The sequence below is a fragment of the Lissotriton vulgaris genome, chromosome 4_1 (genome assembly GCF_964263255.1).
Source record: "Lissotriton vulgaris chromosome 4_1, aLisVul1.2, whole genome shotgun sequence".
NCBI lineage: Eukaryota > Metazoa > Chordata > Amphibia > Caudata > Salamandridae > Lissotriton > Lissotriton vulgaris.
In genome coordinates, this window is record NC_141691.1 from 1078756355 (window position 1) to 1078778659 (window position 22305).

The following is a 22305-nucleotide window of genomic DNA, read 5'->3' on the forward strand; positions in this document are numbered from 1 at the left end:
AGAATGAGGTGGTGGTCGGACCAGACAATGGGAGAAATCGCTCTGAGAGACCAGTTCATTGTTGGTAATGATTGTATCCAGTGTTGCACCTTTGTTGCGAGTTGGTTTATTGCAGAGTTGTTTAACGTTGTATATTTCAAGTAGGTTGGATGGGTTCTGGACAGTGGAGTCTTCTGGGTCGTTCCAGTGGATATTGAGGTCACCCAGCAACACGTCTTTTGTGTCAGTCATGGAGAAAAGTGTTATTAGGTCTGTTAGTTCTTCGGGGAAAAGGGTACGCTCTCCAGGAGCATGGTAGATGGTGTGGAATTTGATGGGTGAGGTGCCCTTGGCAGTGAGTTTGACACCCAGGTATTCAAACTATAGGTATTCTGCAGATTTAAGTTTGGTAATCTGTATTACAGCTTTGTGAATGATGACTAGTCCCTTCCAGTTTTGATTGGCCTGTCATGTCTGATGATGTTGTACCCTGGAGGGGTGAGAATGTCAAGAATGGGGGTGAAGTTGACATTGAGATAGGATTCTGTGAGGAAAGCGATGTCAATTTCTTCAGTGAGTAGAGCTTCAGCAATGTCTGTGGCATGTTGTACTGCTGATCTGCAGTTTAGGAGCATGCAAGAGAGAGGGTGGGGAGCCTCAATGTTAGGGGGAGTTAGGTGGATAGAGGAGTATTGAGCCCGAGGTCCAAGCGAGCGGACAGTGTTAGGGATCTGTTAGTGCCAATATTAAAAGGGATGGGGAAAGGGGATGACTTCTGCCTCAAAGTGAGGTAAGAGTCGTTCATCTCATCATGTTTCGGTACCGAAAAGGGTTGGCGATCCCGGTTGGGTCGAAGTGCCTGACTCGCTGACGGACTGGAGGGTCGAAGGGTGCTCTGTGGGGCCATGGGAGAGGTATTGAGGGGGGTAGAAGCAAATCTACCCGGGGAGAGGGAGCACGGTGGCTTGGTCCTGTTGAGAAAGTCTTGTTGTAAGTATAGGAAATCAGCAGCAAGGGAGTTAATTTTCCGCTCCATTCTGTTCAGTTGCTGTGTTATTGGGCTGAAAATGTTTAAGGTTTTTGGCAGGGGCCGAGAATGACTTGGGTCTATGGAGGGAGAGTGAACAGGGGTCAGGGATTGGACGGATACAGTGGGATTAGGAGAGGGGAGAGGTTGGACGCGGGGAGCCGGATTAGTAATGTTCGCGTTAAAGGAGTTTAGAGGAGGAGTAGTGGGTCTACTGTCAAAGTAGAAGGGAGAGAAATTCTAGGTAGGAAGTCAGAGTTCCGGGGAATGTCAATGAGATTAGTGGTGGAGGCAGGTTGTGTATGTGGGTGTGTGACGGCGGAAGGGGAGTGGGCAGTGATAATAGTGGGGAAAGTGTCTGCTGGATTGGTGAATATGTTAGACATGGGGATGTCACGGGGGTTGTCAGTGAGTTAAATGGTGGAGACAGGTTGTGCCTGTGGATGTGAGACATTGGAAGGGAAGTGTGCAGTGGTAGTAGGGGGGAGAGTGAACGCTGGATTGGAGATGACTTTGGACAAGGGGGAAGTAAGGGTTGGGGAAAAAGGGTCTGTGTTAGAGAAAGGGGTAGATTGTGAGGGAGGGATCAGATTTTCAGGGGTTGAGAGGGGCGTGCCTGGGGGGATTTCAGCCATGGGAGGGCTGAGGTTAGAGTCCGAACTGTCAAGATCGAGATCGGCCTTGTGGTGTTTGTTAATTGTGAGTTTGTTGTTCCTGGTGTGATCAGTTGATGTAATAATGGTGGGTGTTTGGCGACGGAGAGTAATGATAGGGGTAGTGTGATTGTAGTAAGTGATGGTGGATGTCCATGAGTTGAAGAGAGGTTCTTCAGGGCAGGGAGATTGGATCAGTTCCACGTTATTAGTAGTGGAAAGGGGATAGGGGAGATAGGGTTTGATGGCCCAGTTGAGTTAACAAGGAGAGAAGTGTGGGGAAGTGGCGGTCAAAAGTGGGGAGGTGCGGGTCGCTGGCCTGTATCAGAATGGTTCCAGTTCTGTAGATGGAAATGGTGAGTTCCCCTTTGAAGGTCGGGGATATGGTAGTGGAGATTCTTTCGCCATAGGGAATGATTACTGACTTGGCGACTTGAAGGTGAAGAGAGAAGGTGTTTTTCCATTTAGAAGGGTGATAAGTGTAAAAAATGAAGTTCGTTTTCGTGTTGCCCTTGGTCGCGGTGTGGTAGTTATCTACAATGAGTGTTTCCGGGTGTTGTTTTAGAGTACTGTGCTTGAAGTACTTTTTTGCATTACTGGTCATTTTTTCTGGGTAGTTAATGGACCAGGGGTTGGGTCCGTAACACACGAGATCAGAGTTCCGGGTGGGGTTAGGCGGGCACATGGTTGAATGGTAGAAAGGCTGAGTCGCAATCAGGAATCAAGCAGTAGGCTGGGGTGGTAGTTATCATACAATTATATGCAGTATGTACAATAAACTCTAAGGTGCCATATTAACTGCAGTGTGAAACATTTATAGCAGTGTAAACCATAAACTCAAAAGAGACCAGGGCCCCCCTAAGCATGCTTTTACAGTAAGCATCATTTGTCCCAATCAAGGAGGACCCTCCAAACGCAGGGGGTATATCAGCACTTTTCAATGATTGCCATATTGGGAGGGGAGGAGACAGTGTCCACAAGCCAACTCCAGTAAAATTCCCATAAGCAGGGAGTGTAGGCAGTCAGCCCTTACTTCAGACCAGGATCGCACACCCCCAAACGGACATGTTCCAAGGAATGTGATATTGGGTAGCTTGGATCTTTCTGATTTGGGCGAGAATTTCTTTCTAAATTGGTTGAATGGAAGTGCAGTCCCACCATATGTGGCAGAAATCACCCAGCATCCCACAGCCCCACCAGCACTTGTCTGAAGTAGTCGGGAAAAGAGTATGGAGTTTTTGGGGGTATAGATACCAATCATACATAAGTTTATAATGGGCTTCTCTGAGAAACATAGATCTGTTAAATTTTGCAATATCTTTATATACAGTGCCCCATTGTTTCTCTATTAGATGGGCCTCCTGGACGGTGCCTCAAAAAGGCTGTATGTTCTGGGGGTGGTAAGGGACCAGACGTGAGCAAAAGAGAGTAGAGAAAGGAGATCTAGCCCCTTGTCACCCCCAGAGTGCACAAATCTCTCTATAGGTATTCTGTCGCTGGGAGTTTAAAGGTTGCTACGCAATTCTCAAAGGAGTGTAGTTCCCCTCGCTCAAACAAATCTGACAGCCTCCCTCTATTTGTCAAAGGGACCTTCGTGTTGGGCAGGGGGAAAATCTGAGCTAAAGTTGATGGGGTGTAGGGGGACGGGAATGTCGTTAAAGGCAAAGTCTTGGTGGCTACGTCCCATGCTTTAAGAGTAATAGCTGTAGGGGTGCTACACATTTTTGGCCTGTCATGCTTTGGCCTCCATAGAAGGTCCTTAATGATTCTATCCACCACCAACCTGTCCATGTGAAGCCAATGTCTGTTGGAGGCCCTGAGGGACCACTCAGTTATAACTCAGAGTTGGGCAGCCGTATAATAGAGGGGGAAGTCTGGAAGGGATAGTCCCCTGGAAAGTTGTGGTCCGAGTAGTAGTCAGTGAGCTGACTGGGCCCTATGTCCCTGCCAGATTAATGTCATCATCATCGCCTTTAATTCAATGAACAGATCCCTATCTAAAGTAATCAGGAGGCTGGAAGAGATAAAGGAGCAGAGGCAAGAAATTTGTTTTAATGGCGTTTATTCTGCCTATCCAAGTGATGTATGCCGAGCCCCACTTCTTCAAGTCTGCCTTAAGTTGTCGTAGTAGAGGGGGAATGTTGGCTTTATATAAATCTGATGGGTTAGGTGTAATGTTGATGCCCAGGTAGGTGATTTCTCTATGGACACACTTAAATGACGAAGATGTTGCGATTGCGGCCATTTTCACCGGTGGGACTGTTAGATTAAGCAAGAAGGATTTCAAAAGGTTAACATTGAAACCCACCACCTTCTCAAAGGTGGTGGCTAGGTTTGAATTTCCATGAGCAAAGTATGGGGCTCCGTATTGGGCAGGTGGAAGTTATCGGCAAATAGGGAGATTTTATGACCATCTAGCCAGAACCTGATCCTGTATATCTCTGGGTTAGCCCTAAAATGTGCAGCAAGTGATCCTAATCATAACGCAAAGAGCATAGGCGATTGAGGTTAGCTCTGACGTATACCACGTGAGAAACTAAAGAACTTTTAGGCCACCCCGTTAACAAGGACGCAAGACTTTGGGCAGTGACAAATCACCCGTAGCATGCCCTGAAAGGTGTAATTAAACCGAAAGCGATGCAGAGTTCTCCTCCGAAAGGGCCAATTGATCAAAACCCTTCTCCGCATCTAATGATAGTAAGGCTGCTGGGACGTGCTTTTTTTTAACTTTCTCAATCAAGTGGACAGTTCTGCGTAGGTTATCGTGAGTCTGGTGTCCCTTGACCTGGACTGATCCAAATGGATCAAGTCTGGAAGAAGCTCCTCATCTGTTGGCCAAAATTTTGGAGTCTAGCTTAGCATCTAAGTTTTGATGCGCTATAGGTCTATAAGAAGAGCATAGTTGTGGGTTTTTCCCTGCCTTGGGGTTCAGCGTGATCAACGCCTCCCCCACCGATGGAGAAACCTGATGTAGGGTCGCTATCTAATTAAAAAGATCTGTCTGATGGGGCATCAATTCCTCACCAAGTGTTCTATGAAACAGAGCGCTAAAGCCATCCGGTCCCGGGGACAGCCGAAGCATTTAGGCATCTATTGCTTTCTGTATCTCTGCCTTTGTTATAGGGTGGCTTAATGTTTTGTTGGAGGCTGATGAGATCTGCGGAAGCTCAAGTGAGTCAAGGTAATGCAACTGGTCTCGCTCATTTAGGAGATCTGCCTTATAGAGCAATTTATAGAACTCCCGAAAGGCTCTCACCTTCCCTTCTTCACTGTAGTGAGAAGTGCCCGATGTATCGACCATCAGGCTAATGTATTCCTTCTCTTGCTTGGCTCTTTGCTGCCTCGCCAGTCGATGGACAATTGTATCCTTACCGTCGTACCCTCGGGCCTAGAGACACAAAAGAGTCTTTTCAGCTCTGCTGGTGTAAATTGCCTGGAGTTTGTCCCTTTCTTTGGGTTTTTATAGACAGGGCCCCCTGATGTAATTTCGCCACGTTTTGTAGTTGTAGGTTTGTTGCCATAGCAAGGAGGTTGCCAGAGCAATACTTTTACCTCGTATAATAACCTTAAAGGCATCCCAATTGTAGGAGAGTAGGGTCTGCTTTCCTAAGGTCACCCCACTTTTTGCTATTTGCTTCACTGGTTTTCGACTGAATGTGACTGTGGGCCTGCTAATCAGACCCACAGCCCTGCTGTTCTCTCTCTAAATTCAACACCATTTACTTTAGGTACATCACCAATTGGTATTTGGGTCACTCTTGTGAGCCCCTGTACAGTGTGCCATAGGCACCTAGGGCATAGAGACACCCCAGGCCTACCAGGGGCTGCAGCATATCTTTTGCCACCCCTGGCTGGCCTTCCAATTTGACACAACTGGTTGATCACTCAGCTGGGGCAAGGTGGTGTAATCACCCCTTGCTTAGATATAGTATTCCTATATCTACCTTAACATATAGACACATATGCACCTATAAGTCACTCCTATGGCAGGCCTTAACAATCCTGGAGGCAGAGTGCTTGGTTTTATGTGAGATGGTGCTCTAGCATGAGCTGAGCCTGGCTGCAGCTGTCGGAACCATGTCCTTATAGCTGTTCTATGATATTGCCATACCATATACTCTTAAGTGCATTATGAACCTCGCAGTTAAATGCTACCTTGGGTTTGGCTTTATCGAAACATGTCGTGTAAGGTGTCATATGCTTTGGAATACTACCCCCTCGCCAGTCCTGGCGACGGGGGTAACATTCCACCCTTCTAGAGGGAGAAGACATGTTACTTTCCTTAAACGCGGTTAAAACCAACCAGAGCCTCAGCATTACAAAATGGATGCTGCTGCCACAGACACAAGTCTGGCCTCCTGCTGCCGACTGAAACTCCGGCAGGGAGGCCTGGACAAAAGGTTTTCTGTCACAGGGAGGTGCTAGCCCCACCCCAGACAGGAGATAGTGGATTGGGGCAGGGAGGGTTGAATGAAACTAGACACTGCCTGGGCACACAAGGTGTCCCATGCATAGCCCAGTTCAAACCGGTGCTGGGGCACTCCAGCCCCAGCTCTGACGCGAAACTGGACAAAGGGAAAGGGGTGTAACCACCCCCTTCGTGGGTCCCACCCATAGGAGGGACCTAGCAGGTAATCCAGCCCCTTGATTTGGAATAAAGGTAGGAGCTGCGTCCTAAGACATCAGATAATCCTGACTGAAACTTTGATACATAACTCTGGACCCTTCGACATCCTACTCGACGTAGAAGACTGAAGAATCTCCCTTGTGGTCAAGGAGTGACCACCCTGTGCAAGCAGGCACCATCAAGCGCTCAAAGGTTTGCTTTGTTGTTGCTCCCGCCGGAGCTCGAACGACAGAGACAGACAAGAACCGGACTTCCAGACATCCGACTGCCTGATCCACAGCCACAGCAAAGCTGAGACCCGTGGAGGCGACGTGAGGCGTGGGACCGGCCATCTTGGAAAGCCAGCGAAGTCCTTTCTGTGCAGCTCCCGAGGCACCCTCGAAGCTGTGCATTGGGGATTGAGAAGCCCCAGCCCCGAGCATCATTTGCACCGAAGATCACCTCTCCACACTCACCGAGTGCTGCGTGGGGCCCTTTTGCATTTTCCTGCTCGACGCGTCTGTCCGGTCACTTGCCCGTTGGCTAGTGGCCTCTGTGACGACGAACCTTCAAATTTACAATGCTGGTCTGGTTGCTCCAGACTGGCCCTTGCTCCCCTGAAAAGGAGCAGCCCATCAGACCTTGCTGGTCTGATCCAGAAGCCATCTTCGATTCCTGCGTGGGTTGCATTTGCCAAGGCCTGTTGACTCTGAATCGAGATCCGACACCGCCAACAGCGAGAACCTTCGTGGGACAGTCCGTGCCGAGCGCCTAGTTGTCGTCGACACCTCCTGGTCCACGTGGCAGGGGTGACAAGCTTCACGACAACCACCTGATTGAGCCCAACATCGCTTAGTTCCTTCCTGGTTCCTTCCTGGTCACTGGCGAGTGAACCAGACTCTGTCCCCTCTGCTTTCGGGTACTCTACATATTCGATCCACCCGTGGATCCAACCGGACTCTTCTCTCCTGGTCGCCTGCAGCATCTTTTCTCCAAGGCTCCATAGAACTCCACGACGAAACCCGACACACTTTGACACCTATGCACCCGCTTCCTGTGGGTGAGGTAACTCCAGCACTACGGTGCTCCTGCAGAGATTTACATCCCTATTGTCCTAGTTTAAAGTGGTTAAGTTCTAGTCCAGTCGGAAGACTTCCAAAACAGTAACTTTGTAACTTTTACGCACCATTGACTTCTATTGGTGCACGCGTGTGCAATTAGACACTGCACCCGCTTCCTGTGGGCCTCCCACGTCCTAACTGCTGTTAGTCCAGTGTAGCCCCAGCGATTTCCAAGGCCCTAGGCCTTACCATTGTTTGTGACGTGGTTCTTATACCACTATTTTAGTATATGGTTTTAGGGGCCACCAGGGCCTATCCATATTTGTGCAACTTTTGTATGTTATATGAAGTTCTTTGTTTAACGCTTGTGCTTCTGTCCTCGTAAAGAGTACAGGGGATTATTCTAGTAATAAATACATATATTTTATAATATATAACTTGTGTGGTGTTCTTTTATTTGGTATTAAAAGGATTGCATATGGTAAAACAGCTAGCTTCACATGCCCTCTTGAGTTTAGCCTAAGACTGCTTTTGTCCATGCTACCCCTAGGATAGCTGGTCTATAAGGTTGACTTACAACCAATCACCATAAGGGTCGTTTGGACTGGTGCACGGTGCTCACTAGAATAGTGAACATCACATACCAGGCCAACTTCTTACACCAATTGTTGAAGGGGGGGGGGGGGGTGTCTTTGGGGTAATTGTTGTTGAAAGAGTCCGTAATTGCTTGTCGTAGTTCATCTTGGAGTAGTCTGTCCCTACACAGAATGTTAGAAAAATACCATCTTTTAAGTATAGAGCGACGAGCCGGCCAATCAACCCTGATTTCTAGTGGCGCGTGATCTGATAAGCAGACCAAATGCAATTTAGCCATCAGGGTCACTGAGCGGACTGATTGGCTTATCTATCGTAGAGTATACCCTATGTGAATGTGAGAAGGAGAAGTCACGCTTCCGAGGGTTCAGCATTCTCCAAGCATCAGTCCGCCCCTTCCTCAATAGCGTCGCTTTAAGTGTCTTAGTGAAAACTCCTGAGGCTGATCTGTGTGGGTGAGTGGTGTCTATAGATGGGTCCCAGATAAGGCTGAAATCACCCAGTAGGATTATGTACCCCAAGGCAAAGCTCTTGAGAAATTCTGATTGCCCTGAGTTTGTTCAGGACATAGACTGTGGCAATAGTGCATGGGCGACCTAAGAGAACCCCCTTAACCATAACGAATCCCCCAGCTTTGGCTGACTTTGTATCAGACAGCTGGAACGGCGCCAAAGAGTGAAGCAAGAGGGCCACTCCATTTTGGTTAGTGGTGTTAGAGGAACGAAAAATCAGTGGGAAAGATTTCGGTTCAGAGGGCAGTACTCCATAGTAAAAAAGAGATTTATGTCACAGTCTAGCATCTGCTGTCGGGGTGACGATTTGCCCCCTTTCTTGGGTGTTTGCCAGGCTCTCTGCCTATGTTGCTCCTGATTCTGTTCCGTGGTCACCGGTAACACCGTCGTCTGTTTTGCTGTTGTTTCTGAGCCAAGCAGCGCTGCAGCCCCAGATTACTTAGTGAAATTACATTGCTTTTTGCCAAAAGAGAAGGCTATGCCAAAGGGGTAGGTCCATTTATAATTTATCTGGCGCTCCCTCAGTGGTGCAGTTATTGGTCAAAACTATTACTGGTGGGCCAGCATGGCCAGAGCCATGTCTTGGAAAAGCGAGCATGTGAATCCCTGAATTGAGATTACGTCGCTGTTTCTAGCTTTCCGTAGGACAAGTTCCTTGGTTTTGAAGGAGCTGAATTTGGCCAGGACATCCCTTGGGCACTTGCCCTCTCCCTCCAACCTCAGGCCTACTCTGTGGACATGCTCCAGTTTGACATCCGGGCTTTCATCTCCTGGGACACTGGAGAAAAGGCCCACCATGAACGCCTCTAGGTCTATGCCTTCACATCCCTCCTCCAGACCCCTCACTGTTATCTCTGCGGGAGTGATTTTCAAGATCTTCACACTTTAGGAGGGCGGCGTGCAGTTGATCAGACACATTGGCGGATGCCGCTTCCAAAGGTGTCAGTCGTGCCTCAAGCTCCTGATATTTCAATTCCAGATCTAGGGTGTGGGTCCCTACCGAATCTACGTCCGCCTGTAGTGCAATCAGCTTGGATCACAGCCTCTGAACGAAATGCCTCCACAGTGGAGCTAATGTCCACTTTGATATCTTCTCTGAGTTCCTTCTTGAACTCTCTGTCTCTGGAGAAGGTCCTCCCTGGTGAGCACTATGCCACCTTCCGCCTGCGCCACCACCCTTTTTTCTATGTGGGGATCTGCAGGAGCAAACCAACTGACACAGTTATTTTGAGTCTTTTTTGGAGGCATAATGGCGAAGGCCACAAACTGCTGTTGTCACTCCTGGCCAGCAACGGCTCTCCACTGGGGTGCCACAGAGTACCGGTGGGAGCCGTTTGCATGGAAAACTGCTTGGCCGCCTTTGAACTTCTTATACAGTGCCTCTTCCCTGCAAAGCATAACATTTGGGAGTGATCATAGACGAAAGACTACATTTTAAAGCTCAAGTCAAAGCAGTCTCATCCCTCAGTTTTCTTCTACTTAAGAGGATCAAGAATTGTTTACCTCTGATCTCAGTAGACACCAGAAAAATAGTGATTACCTCCCTAGTTCTGGCTAAACCGGACTACTACAAAGGGTTTCCTCTTGGAATGCCCGTGAAGCATAAACATAGATTGCAGATGATCCAGAATGCAACCGCAAGGCTCCTGCTGGGGATCCCCAAGTTTCAATCAATAGGCAAGCATCTTCGGAGACTGCATTGGCTTCCAGTCAAGGGTCGCATTAAGTTTAAGGCCTTATGTGTTACCTACAAGGCACTTCACGGTACCGGTGCTCAGTTTTTGAGACCATCCTTAAACTGGTACTCCCCAAACAGATATCCTAGGTCTGAAGGGGCAAAACTGATGCTCTCTTAGAGATTCTATAAGGCTAGTTGGGGTGGTAGAAGCTTCACTGGGTGCTAAGAAACTCTGGAACACCCTCCCCTTCTCCATCAGAAATCTTCCATCTTTAACATCCTTTCGTAAAGCCCTAAAGACCTAGCTATTTAATGAATAGTGCACTTGCCTGCCTCCGGACTGTTTGTGTCAAGACACCGTTTGGTGTTTGTGTGCTGTATAACTCTCAGTAACATAACATAACTTGACCACAGCCACTAAGGGACCCCGCCGTGCTCCCTAGCGATATTACTGCATCACCCGCCAAGCGGTAAACTCTCCTCCTAGCTGAAGTGTCGCTATGGGGTCCCACCAGGCCAGGTTGCTCGCTCTCTATCTGGAAGATCTTAATGTGCTCTCATGCGGCATAGCTTCAGTCGCCGGGTGCCATATTGGCATCAGGAATTCTGCCTGGCTCCTTGACAGGCTCAATAGACTTAAGGGGAGACTGTAGAAGTGGGGCTCGAATCTCTCCTCACCCCTTTGTACTGGCGCTCACCTCCTACCATGATGCGGTGGAGTGCACTGGCTCCGTACCGCTGACACCACTCCAGTCAGGCCACTCACCACAATGTTGCCCGGTGATCTGATGTGGCCCACTCTACCCCACGCTGCTGGGGGTCCAGGGGGTGATGCAGATCCAGCTGCTAGCTCGCCTCAGACGACCCAAGCCAAAGTCGCACGGTCCACCAGGAGTGTTCACCGCCCGGCAGGCGCACCACCTCTTCAGTCCATGTCACATGAAGTCACCGCTTCCCGGGGCAGTTTCGGCCAAAGGTAAGGTGCCTGCTAGATTCTACACGTTGCTCGCCATCCACCCGGTGCTTTTAGGATCATTGGCGAGATACATGGTTCATAGTTGCGAGACGCAGAGACTTCTCAGAACACGTTCTCCGGGCCATGATGGTTGGCCACGCCCCTGTGGTACACTTTTAAAGCGGTTGGGTCTGACTTTGTCAGCATGTTTCAGACCATTTTTGAAGTGATACCGCCCTTCATTCATTCTATGTTTTGTAGTGTTTTTGGAGGCATACCACTTGTTATTTCTCATTTGTGGTATGTTGGTGCTATTTTTGCTGCTTCGCAATGGATGTTCCATTTCGAGGCCAAATGTTGATGGATCTGCCACACGTTCAACTGTGTCATGAAAGCATTGTACATGTTTTCGGAGTGTCTTTGCTCAGGAACTGAACGATGACTGGTTCCTGTCTTTCAGACCAGTGTGGTTTACCTGTGTGCAGCCTGTGTTTCGCTGTATATGGTGCCCTTTCGGGTGTTCACCTGACATTTGCCTTGCCTTGCAATGCAATTGGTACTCTCTAAGTACATAGATGTGCTGATGCATCAGGTGACAACCAGTTTTTGGAGTTGTCCCATGCGAAAGCCATTGCTTCAGAATGCTCTCTATGAGCCAATTATTTTCCTTGGATCTGGATGCTTTGGTGCTTCAGTTCTTGGATCCTGGCTCTTCTAATGTGGGCACACTGCAGGATGACACCAATTCATTATCAGATGAAGGTGCTGACTACGTTTGTTCTTTGGAACACAACAGCAAGGCCATTATTGAGACATCACATGCGGATGCAGAGTCCATCTTGGATTCCTTTGACACTAAGAGCATGGATAATAGGAGTCTCCTTTGAATTTTAATTTGCCGTTGTTTTTATAAACTGTCTTTAATGTTTATTCTTTTGGTTTTACATTTTTATTGGCATAGTTTTAAATGGCTTCTGTTAGCTTAGATATTAAACGTGACCATGTTTTAGTATAGTTTATAGAGAAGCTTTGTCTTGTCACAGTCAAGGGGAGGTTGTTGCGGGGCCTTCTCCAGCCCACTTTGGTTCTCCATTCCGGTTTTATATTTTACACGTTTTATCAGACATTGTTTCAGCGATGTTATTTTTACATGTTTTGCCTGCACTGCGCCTCGATCCCGGCGCTCGGATCCTTCCTGGCTGCCCCTTCCCTGCACGCGACCAGGACCAGACCGCCGCCGCTGATCGCCCCCTCCTCGCCTGACTCTCGGAGGGGACGGGCGGCTCCACCATCTTGGGCGGGTCTGTCCTCGGCGCTGCAGCGCTTTGGCTCCTCACCCCCTGGCTCAGCTCTTAAGGAGCTCATTCACCTGGGCTCACCGACCTGCAAACTGACCTCCCGAGGCGACTCCGGGAGCAACGAGACTCTGAAGCATTCTTGCTTTTTTAAAAAACTTGGCCACATACCTGCACTGCGCCTCGATCCCGGCGCTCGGATCCTTCCTGGCTGCCCCTTCCCTGCACGCGACCAGGACCCCGCCGCTGATCGCCCCCTCCTCGCCTGACTCTCGGAGGGGACGGGCGGCTCCACCATCTTGGGCGGGTCTGTCCTCGGCGCTGCAGCGCTTTGGCTCCTCCACCCCCTGTCACGCCCCCTTGACCCTCCCTCTCCATGTGTCGCCCCTACATAACTGTTCCTGTCTACCGACGGCGCAGCGGGCGGGCGCAGCGGGCGCGACGAAGGCGCGCCGAAGTTGCGCCTAAGTTAAGCCCGTCTGCGCCCGTCCGCGACGGGCCGGGACCAGGGGCCACACACTCACTCTGCCTCTCGCCTGGTTTATACTGCTGCTCAGCTTACTGCCCTATCCGCCTTTCCTTCTCCTGCCCCACTCCCCCTTTATCACCTACAATCACTTGGAATCCTCTCTTCTCCCCTACTTCACCCGACTCTTCTCTCTTCTGACTCCCCTCCTCTCCCCTCTACTTCACCTCCGGTTCCTCATTCCCCCTCGGCCCCACGGTTGCCTCTGCCTACCTACTCAACACCCGGTCCGCAGTTAAACACCAGACAGCACTTTTTAATCTTTTAACCACTGACTTTCCTGACTTCTTATTTTTGACCGAAACCTGGTTCACTACTGACTCTCTCCCTGATCTTCTAGCCATCCTCCCCGACACCTACTATGCCCTCCGAGCTGACCGCCCGGATGGCAAGGCCGGCGGGGGGGTGGCGATGATTGTCCGGTCGTCACTTAAATTTCAACTCCTTCCTCACCCCCCCATTCCTAACGTGGACTACCTGGTGGCCCGTTCCCTCAACTTTCCTTCCCCCCTCACTGTGGTTCTTGTCTATCGCCCCCCTCAATCGATGCCTTCCTTTGTAGCCTCCATCCAGGAGTTGCTGGCCACCCTCGTGGTCAACAACTCCTCTGTGCTCCTTGATGGTGACTTTAACTTCTGGGCAGGAGACCCTAAGGAAGATCTTTCTTCTAAAGACTTCTCTGCCACTCTTCAATGTCTTAATCTTATCTCTTACGTCACAGCCCCGACCCACGTGCATGGCCATATACTTGACCAAATCTGGTTGTCTTGTCCCCTTGCTTCACCTCCCTCCATCTCTCCCTGTGTCTGGTCTGATCACTCTATTATTTCCTTTTCTGTTCACTTAGGTGTTGCTGACAAACCCTATCCCCCTAAAAACCTTCTAGCCCGCAACTGGAACCATACCGACCTTGATTCCCTTTCACTCTCTTTGGTTTCTTCCGCTCCTGATCTTACTTGTCTCCCCCTTGATTCCCAGGCCAAAGCCTTAAGCACATGGCTTGCTGCTTCGTGTGACCGTGTGGCCCCGCTTAAAAAGATCAAAGCGGTTCGTCCATACGACGCGCACAAATGGTTCTCCACTGAGCTCAAAGCACTAAAACTTGATCTCAGGCGGGCGGAACGCCTCTGGAGACGTCAGTACTCCCCCCCCCTCTGCGTGCTCAGTACAGACAACTCCTTACCAACTACAAAAAAGCAGTCCTCAATGCCAAAACTTCCTATTTCACGGAGAGAGTATCGCTCTCTGTGAATAAACCCCGCAAAATCTTCTCTTTGGTTCGCAATCTTGCCACTTCTGATCGTTCCTCCCCCGGCTTGGTTCCTTCCCAACCCCTCTGTCTCTCACTCAATAACTTTTTTATCGACAAGATTGCGAAAATTAAAGCTAACATTCCTACTGTGCCTCAGCCTATCCTCACTAGCCCTGCCACTCCTCCTTCTTCTTCCCTCGACACTTTCCCCCCTATCTCCCCTGACTTGTTTCACAACTATCTGTCTAAAGTTAAATCTGGCTCTCCCTTGGACGGTGTTCCCGCGTGCATCCTCAAAATCCTCTTCACTAATTGTCCTGGTCCTCCCCTCTCTCTTCTCAACTCCTCACTGGCCTCTGGTACTGTTCCCTCTTCCTTTAAATCTGCTGTTGTGCTCCCCATTCTAAAAAAACCTGGTCTAGATCCTTCTCTCCCCGCTAATTTCCGTCCTATCTCCCTTCTCCCCTACTTGGGTAAAATCCTAGAGACCCACGTCACCTCCTGCCTTTCCTCATACATCGAGGACAATGGTCTTTTAGCTTCCCACCATCGGGCTTCCGCCCTGGCCATTCCACAGAAGCGGTGGTTCTAGCGGTCTTGGACGAACTCAAGGGCAAGGCAGATGTTAACCTTCCCCAAGCCCTGGTGCTTCTCGACTTGTCCGCTGCGTTTGACACGGTCGACCATTCCATTCTTGTCGACCGTGTCTGCGCAGCGGGCATTCGGGGCGCGGCTTTCTCCTGGCTTTCATCCTTTCTTCAGGATAGGCATCAGGCTGTTCATCTCTCCGGTTTCTCTGCCCCCTCCTGCCCGGTCACCTGTGGAGTTCCCCAGGGCTCCTCTCTTTCCCCTCTCCTCTTCAATCTGTACATCTGTCCCCTTGTTTCTTCTCTTCTCAAGCTGGGGGTCTCTGTATACAATTACGCAGATGACCTCCAGCTTGTCTTTGATCTGTCTTCCTCTCCCGATTCTATTCCCAAGTTCAGTTCCACCCTTATCTTTATCTCTGAGTGGATGAGCGCCAACCATCTCAAGCTCAACCCCGATAAGACGGAACTTGTCCTCACGGGTGGCCCTTCTAACCCTTGGTCCCCTGCACATTGGCCCCCTTCTTTCGGCCCCCCCCCCACGCCCTCTTCCTCTGTTCGTACCCTTGGCATTAAAGTCAGCTCTGACTTAACCATGCACAGCCAGATCAGTTCTGTTGTGTCTTCATGTTTCCTTTCCCTCCGTCTCATTTGGAAAATATCTCGCTTTTTCACCATCGACGCGCTTAAAACCATAGTCTTGGCTTTAGTCATCTCACGCCTCGACTATGGCAACGGCCTGTACGTGGGCATTCCCTCCCACGAATCCCGACGCTTACAGGCCATTCAAAACCAGGCGGCTTGTCTCATTCTCTCCCTCCCCAAATCCTCTCACATTACCCCGGCTTTGAAATCCCTTCACTGGCTCCCTATCCGCTTCAGATCCCTTTTCAAACTTGCTTGCTTTGCCTTTCGTGCCCACTCTTGCTCTGCCCCTGCTTACATCACTTCCCTCATTTTTTCCTATGTTCCCAGTCGCACCCTCCGCTCTTCCTCTCTCTCCCTTCTTCACATTCCCCGCTTCCGTAAATCCAGATCCGGGGGCACTCGTCTTTCGGTCCTGGCTCCCCAGTTCTGGAATAGTCTCCCACTTCATCTTCGCTCCATTCCCATTTTTAGCCACTTCCGTAAAGCCTTAAAAACTTTTCTTTTTTCTTTGGCTTTCCCTTCTTAGGTTCCCTTGTGTTCCCCTCTGTGAGTTCTGATCCAGGTCCCCCAGCGCCAGGAAGCCGCTTGGCAGCAGTGCGCTTTATTAAATATTGTTTTCATTTCATTTTCATTTCATTTCACAATATTATTCTGAGAAGACGCTGTACATGTTGCTTCTTTTCAGGAAGCCTTTTTCGCTATGCAATCAGTAAACGCTGTTCAGGGCTAGGAACATAGAACAAGATATCCTAGTTCTTGCATTGCTTGTTCATAAATGGCTTCTAACATCTGGACATATCATTGCATCAGAGGTGTACCTCTAACACAGTGGTTTGTATTATAACAGTGGTCAGAGGAGCACTCAGCTCACACTTATCCTGGAATAAATCCTGTGTTCAGCATGAAGCTCTGCTGACATTGATCTTCAATCCAAGGATTGTCAATTCCATTGCAGGTCGATTCCCTGGCCAAGTAATTCGACAATGGGGCTCAGGCTAATGTAAGAGATCGGGCAGAGGTACAGCCCCTATGCTCTCAGAGTAGGAGTTGTGATAGGTCGAAATATGTAGAAATCAGACTGCAATGGTTGAACTGTTTATTCTTTTCTTCATGTTCATCATGCTAGTTACATGGTTTTGTTTTATCTCCCTAATAAGCATAGCTCATTCGTTCTATGCAAGACTATGATTGTTTAAATAAATGTATTGAAAACTTTTTTCATATCTTTCTTGTGTTAACCATGGGCATGCATAAACAAACAACGAAAGGGGTACAGTCTGTTTCTACAATTCCCTTGGGGATCAGAGTTCCATATTTGAGGTTGCCAGGCTCACCCCAAGAAGGTCAGGGGTTCGGGTGCGGCACTGTGTACTAACTAGGAATTGATAATATCTGATTGTGTAGATGGACTCAGTCCTTACATTCAGAGGTTCTGTCATCCCATTACGCAGTCCTACCTTATGTATTTTGTGGAAGGGATTTGGAGAGAGGAAAATATCCACTATGATCTTGGAGGCATTTTGATGTTTCACTGGAATCTTGACATTTTGATTCTACTCAACAGGTTAGCCAAGATGGCAAGTCACTTCTGGATAAACTTCAAAGACCTTTGAGTCCTGGAGGATCTGACTGTCTTACTGCATCAGCCAACTATTCTAAGGCAGTTCATCATGTCCTTGATGCCATTCATGAAGTATTGCACCACCAAAGGCAATTGGAGAATATCTGGCAGCACCGTAAGGTTCGACTTCATCAGCGACTCCAGCTGTGTGTCTTTCAGCAGGATGTTCAGCAGGTTTGTATAATTTGTTATTTTTCATCGGTGAAGTTTAAACTTTTGCTTTGTCATTAGTCAAGAGGTGGGAAAAATCTGGCAGATATGTTGTCTACTATGTGTCACACTATTTAATTGTTGCTTCATGTGGGGAATGGGGAGAACCTCAAAGATTGTTAGAGTAGATCTAATGATTTAAATATTTAGAGCTTTAAAAGAAAAAATAATATATATAGCCTTTACACAACAGAAAGCAGTTCGTTTTTAAAAAAAATGCAAGTTTACATGTATATTTCTGATCTGAAAATTCACTAACATCATTTTGTACACAAAACATATTGGTCTATTGGATTCTTTCTGGAATTAAAAAATAGCAAGGCATTTGGATACATGTTTTTAAAGTGCATAAAGTGACATTGTTTATATAGATGTTGATTTTGCCACTGCAGTGCATGTGTTTCAAGCAACACTGAGATTGACTTGGGCATTACACAGTGATTTAAATGAGAAGCTGATGTTTTATTTATTTATTGCAGTTTGCCATATATTTAATTCAAGAGAGTATTCTAGATTCTTAATTGGGTACAAATCTTCTTGTAGTGGATACAGTTACTTTGTAGTTCCTCAGTTCATATATTTGTTGCCACTTAGTTACATTGCATTTTCTGTAAGTACTTGCTTCTTCTGATTACTCCACGTTGGTGTAGTAAACCACATTCAGAGAGATAACTGAAGCCTAGGTCATAAATCCATCACTAGTACACATTTATTGGCTATCACTTGTCATTGTCTTGAATAAACAAATTTGATGCATGGGAGTAGCCGGGATCTGTAGATGGTAATCGTCGCCTTAATAAAACATGCAGATAAAGCCACCTGGATTGTTTGGGAAGTTCATGAATCAGACAGACTCAAGAGGGTTCGCCCTGGACAGTTGCTTGGGGTGGCTATTGGTGCTTGACCTAGCCACGAGTATTTCTGATCTCATGGATTAGGCTGGTATGAAATATCAGCTTGGACCCCAGTATATGATAATACGTGAAATCTAAAATTGCTGAGCATCTCATAGTGGTTTTTGGCCTGGTACATTGGAGCAGGTTCCAGTATAAGCTTTGTAATTTGTTGAGTCAAAATCACCGATCACTCAACAAGATACGTTGAAACCAGTACGTTTACTGCGAGATTCACAGAGCAGGGCAGCAATGCTGCCTGTCCTCAGTCCATTGTGCTGGTAACTCCAGTTTACATTTGAATCCTGCTGACTGGCACATTAAATCTACCGTAAGAACCCTACACGACCAAATTAACTTTGGTCTTATGGGCTTCAAATGCAGAGATAACACACCTTCCCTTTTACAACAGAAAAAAAACATTGACAGCATAATATGTGAAAAGCAAACCTATACAAATAAAACTACATTTATATATTGATTAAGGAAATATAGAAAATTAACAAAGTAAAAATTATGGATTTGTATTTAACAATTATCTTTCATCCATACTGGAGGCTTTCTGTAATATTTTCCTTCAGGATTACTGGATAAATAATTTGGGTTGTTGAAATTTATGTTGGAGTTATTAAAGGAAAATGTATAAACTGCCGCTATTGATGATTTGTTTCTTCACTTCCACCCATTCCAGACAAACAGCCAATCAAGAAACGTCAGTTGTCTATTTTGAAGGACTTAATTTGGACTTTCCTTTTCTGACTAATCGAGGCAATTTGACTCTTAAAGTATCACCTACTTGAAAATTACTTGTTTGGACTCGCTGCTTCATACAATATCTAGCATGAGCTTTATCTTGCCTTACAGTGAATGGGTCCTTAATATTTTTTTCCTTACATCCTACACACCCGCAGTTTTTACCACTACAAATAATCCATTGCAGTTCCACTAATGTAAAAGACTTGTGTCTCCTAAGAGCCTCAAATGGAGTAATGTCTGTTTTGGGGTGGGGTGTGGCATTATACAAGTACAACATTTCTTAGATCACTTTAACAACATTCAATCCACTTTAAAGTGTTAGTCTAACACATTCACCCACCGGTCTGTTTTCTCTTTCTACATGGCCATTTCCTTAAGGATGATATAAACTTGTTCTTCTGTGTTCTGTACCGGTTTCTTTCCCGAATTTGAGCATCTCAATGGAAGTAAAATGCACGCTATTGTCTTTCACTAGTTCTTTTGGCAGCACCGCTCGTGCAATCACGCTCCTCGAAAATTCAATACCTTGTAGTATCTGGTTGTCTTAAAAACTGTACTTCAATCCATTTTGATTTATAGTCAGTGAAAACAGGTGTAAACCTGATCCTAAAACTTTCAAATGACCCCCTAAAATATAATGCTGCTTTTTCCCACACACGTTCAGACATCCACTGCTACAATAGGGGAGTTCCTTGTAATCAACTGTGTGTCAGCACTCTTGCATAATTACACCCACCCCTTAACTGCGAACTTTATATTGGAGTCCATTTCAGGCCACGAAAAAGTTTCACAGAGCCCTATCTTATTCAGGGGCATGTCCAATTGTACAGCATGAGCTAAATAAACTAGTTTTCTTCTGATTGTGCTAGGATCATACAGTTTGTTTCCTCTGACCAACAGGCCATTTCATGGATAATCAAAGTGATATTTAAGCAAAAGATTGACGTTCACCAGACAAACACCTTTCTTTAAGCCATCCTTTAATGAGCCATTGTAACACCTTCAGTGATTATCCTCTGTTAAGGCCTGCACCAATACTTCTTCATAAATGCAAGTCTTGATCTTCAGATTCAACAGAAGCAGTAATGTTCTCGATGTCCTTACAATCCGGTTCAACAGTATCATCTTCCTATATTAGCATGTTTGGCAAATCTGCTATCTTGTTAGTAATTCCTGGAAACAAGTTCAATAGTGAAACTATATCCTAGTAGCTGTTTTTTGATAATCAACTTTATTGTTTTTTGCGAACAACAACACAATACAGTGCTACACTGTGACAGATGACGCATTGGATAGTTTCCCAGTCATTGCTTTGCACTTGCAAGCCAGATGCATTGTGTACTGAGACTTCAGGTTACCCACCTCCTGATAAGTCGACTTCAATTCATCAGCCCCAGCCATTTGCCCCATATGCGTTCATGCTTAGCAGGACATCCTCTCACCTCGTGCTTCTTACATGGTGCACCAGTCCACCCCTTTCCGTTATGTGGTGATGGTCGGGGGGGTTGGGATCTTTCCAAGCTGCTGCAATGTATTGTATTGTATTGTATTGTATATTGGATTTATATAGCGCTTATCACCCAGGGGTCTCTAAGCGCTTGCCTTGGGAACCCGTCCTGGCTTTTCCCTGTGAGATAGCCCCAACAGGGGATCCCCAAGGTGAAAGCCAGGCATCCCGCCGCGGGGGGCCGTTGTGGAGATTAAGCAAGCTTGATGCCCAGAGTTGCAGAGTGTGAACCCATCCTACCCGGGGGGGGCCCTCACTTTGTGATTTATTGAACCCATGATTAGGTCAGGCACCGAATCGAGAATTATCGAGTCCGTGGACATTTTGAGCTCAAGACCCTGCCGCGTCGGGAATTGAACCCTGGTCCGGGTCTGACCTCTGCTTCAGGGTCTGCCTGCTCTAAACAGTGAGCCACACTTCTCCAATGTCTCTTTTGGCTACCATGATGTCAATTCCCAGGGATGATCTATTGGCTCGGAAGCCGTCCAATCCCTCCATCACTCCCAGGAGAAGGGCAAGGGGGTTATGTGGGACTGGCCAACCCAGTATCTCACTCTGTTCTGCTATTATTGCTGCTCAATAACTTGTGAGGGAGGTGCAGCACCAAACCATTTGATGGAAATCTGCAGGTTCCGTTGCGTATCTTGGGCCCCAGGGGCGGGGAGGAATCCAGCCTGATGTAGGCAACTGAAGTAAAGTAGGCGCAGTGGAGGTAGTTGTTAAAATTATAAAGGTGTCAGAGACAAGACTCCAGGTAAACAAGTCAGTTTATTAACCATCCACTCTCCTCACTGGAGAGTATCCCAACATTCCATGGCAAGCTTCAGGGCAGGGCGTACCAACTGGGTCAGGGGGGGAAGGGGTGGATGGGATGTACCATTAGGGGAATTAAGTTACAACACATCTTCCTTCCATAGGGTGACACAGAGTGGAAACTGGACCCCACCGCAGTGGGATAAAATTGTAACATAGCATCATAAGGAAAAACCCGAACACAGGACATGCTCAAGCACATTTACAAATCTTATCAAAGCTCCACCATTGGCCATTCTCAAGCTGAACCACATTCTTAAGTACTTTGGCAATTTTACAAAGCATGTAATATTTACTTTGGGTGGCTTCCATTTTGAGGTTCTTCTTGACTTGTACCCAGTCACCTACTTCCCACTTGGAATCCTTCACCCCATGCTTAGTGTCATACCACTGCTTGTATCTGGCTTGGTGAAGTTGGACTTTCTCTGCCCCTGCTTCCCTGTCCACTACTCTGGGCTCACCCCCACTAAGCCAACTAGGATTTAACTTGGTGCAGGGTTCTCGACCACGCAGTGCTACAAAGGGTGAGATGCCCGTGACCCTATTAGGGGAGGTGCGGTAAGCCCACAGACACCTTCTAAGGGACTCTTCAATATCATGCCCATTAGTTGCTGCCAATTGGATATGCTCCTTGATGATTCTGTTTGCCCGCTCAACCAGACCATTGGCTTTCGGGCAGTATAAAGCTGTGGTTTCATGTTTAATGTTCAATTCCTGCGCTTTATAAGACACAACAATAACAATAACAATTCCTTGAGGAATGTACGCATCTCTTCCGAGCAAAACTGCACCCCATTATCTGTAACCAAGGCCCCTGGAATACCTTCCTCAACAAATATGCCATTCAAGAACTCGATCACCGTCCTCGTGGTGACAGAGTGGACAAACTTCTGCTTGATCCAATGGGTTGTATAATCGATTAAAACCAGCATGAATCTCCTTCTCTCTCCTAGTTCTTGCATGGGTCCGATAATGTCCAAGGCCGGCTTGCTCCATGGTTTGGTTGGAACTTTCACTGGAGACAAAGGTGCCTTATGTACTGCCTTTGACTTGTCGCTTTTAGCACACGCACCACAATCCTTAACAGTTTGCTCAGTCATGGCATCCATCCTGGGGAACCAGAAACTGGATC

The 22305-nt window shown here is 47.5% G+C and overlaps 1 protein-coding gene across 1 annotated transcript in view; it reads left to right on the forward strand.

Annotated features, from left to right (window-relative positions):
- The window catches only part of TRIO (trio Rho guanine nucleotide exchange factor), a 5246815-nt gene that overhangs the window by 1222846 nt on the left and 4001664 nt on the right, over positions 1-22305 (forward strand). Inside the window, exon 9 of the mRNA XM_086965300.1 lies at positions 16938-17168. Coding sequence (XP_086821426.1) covers positions 16938-17168 — 231 coding nt within the window. The remainder of the gene's footprint in view (positions 1-16937; positions 17169-22305) is intronic.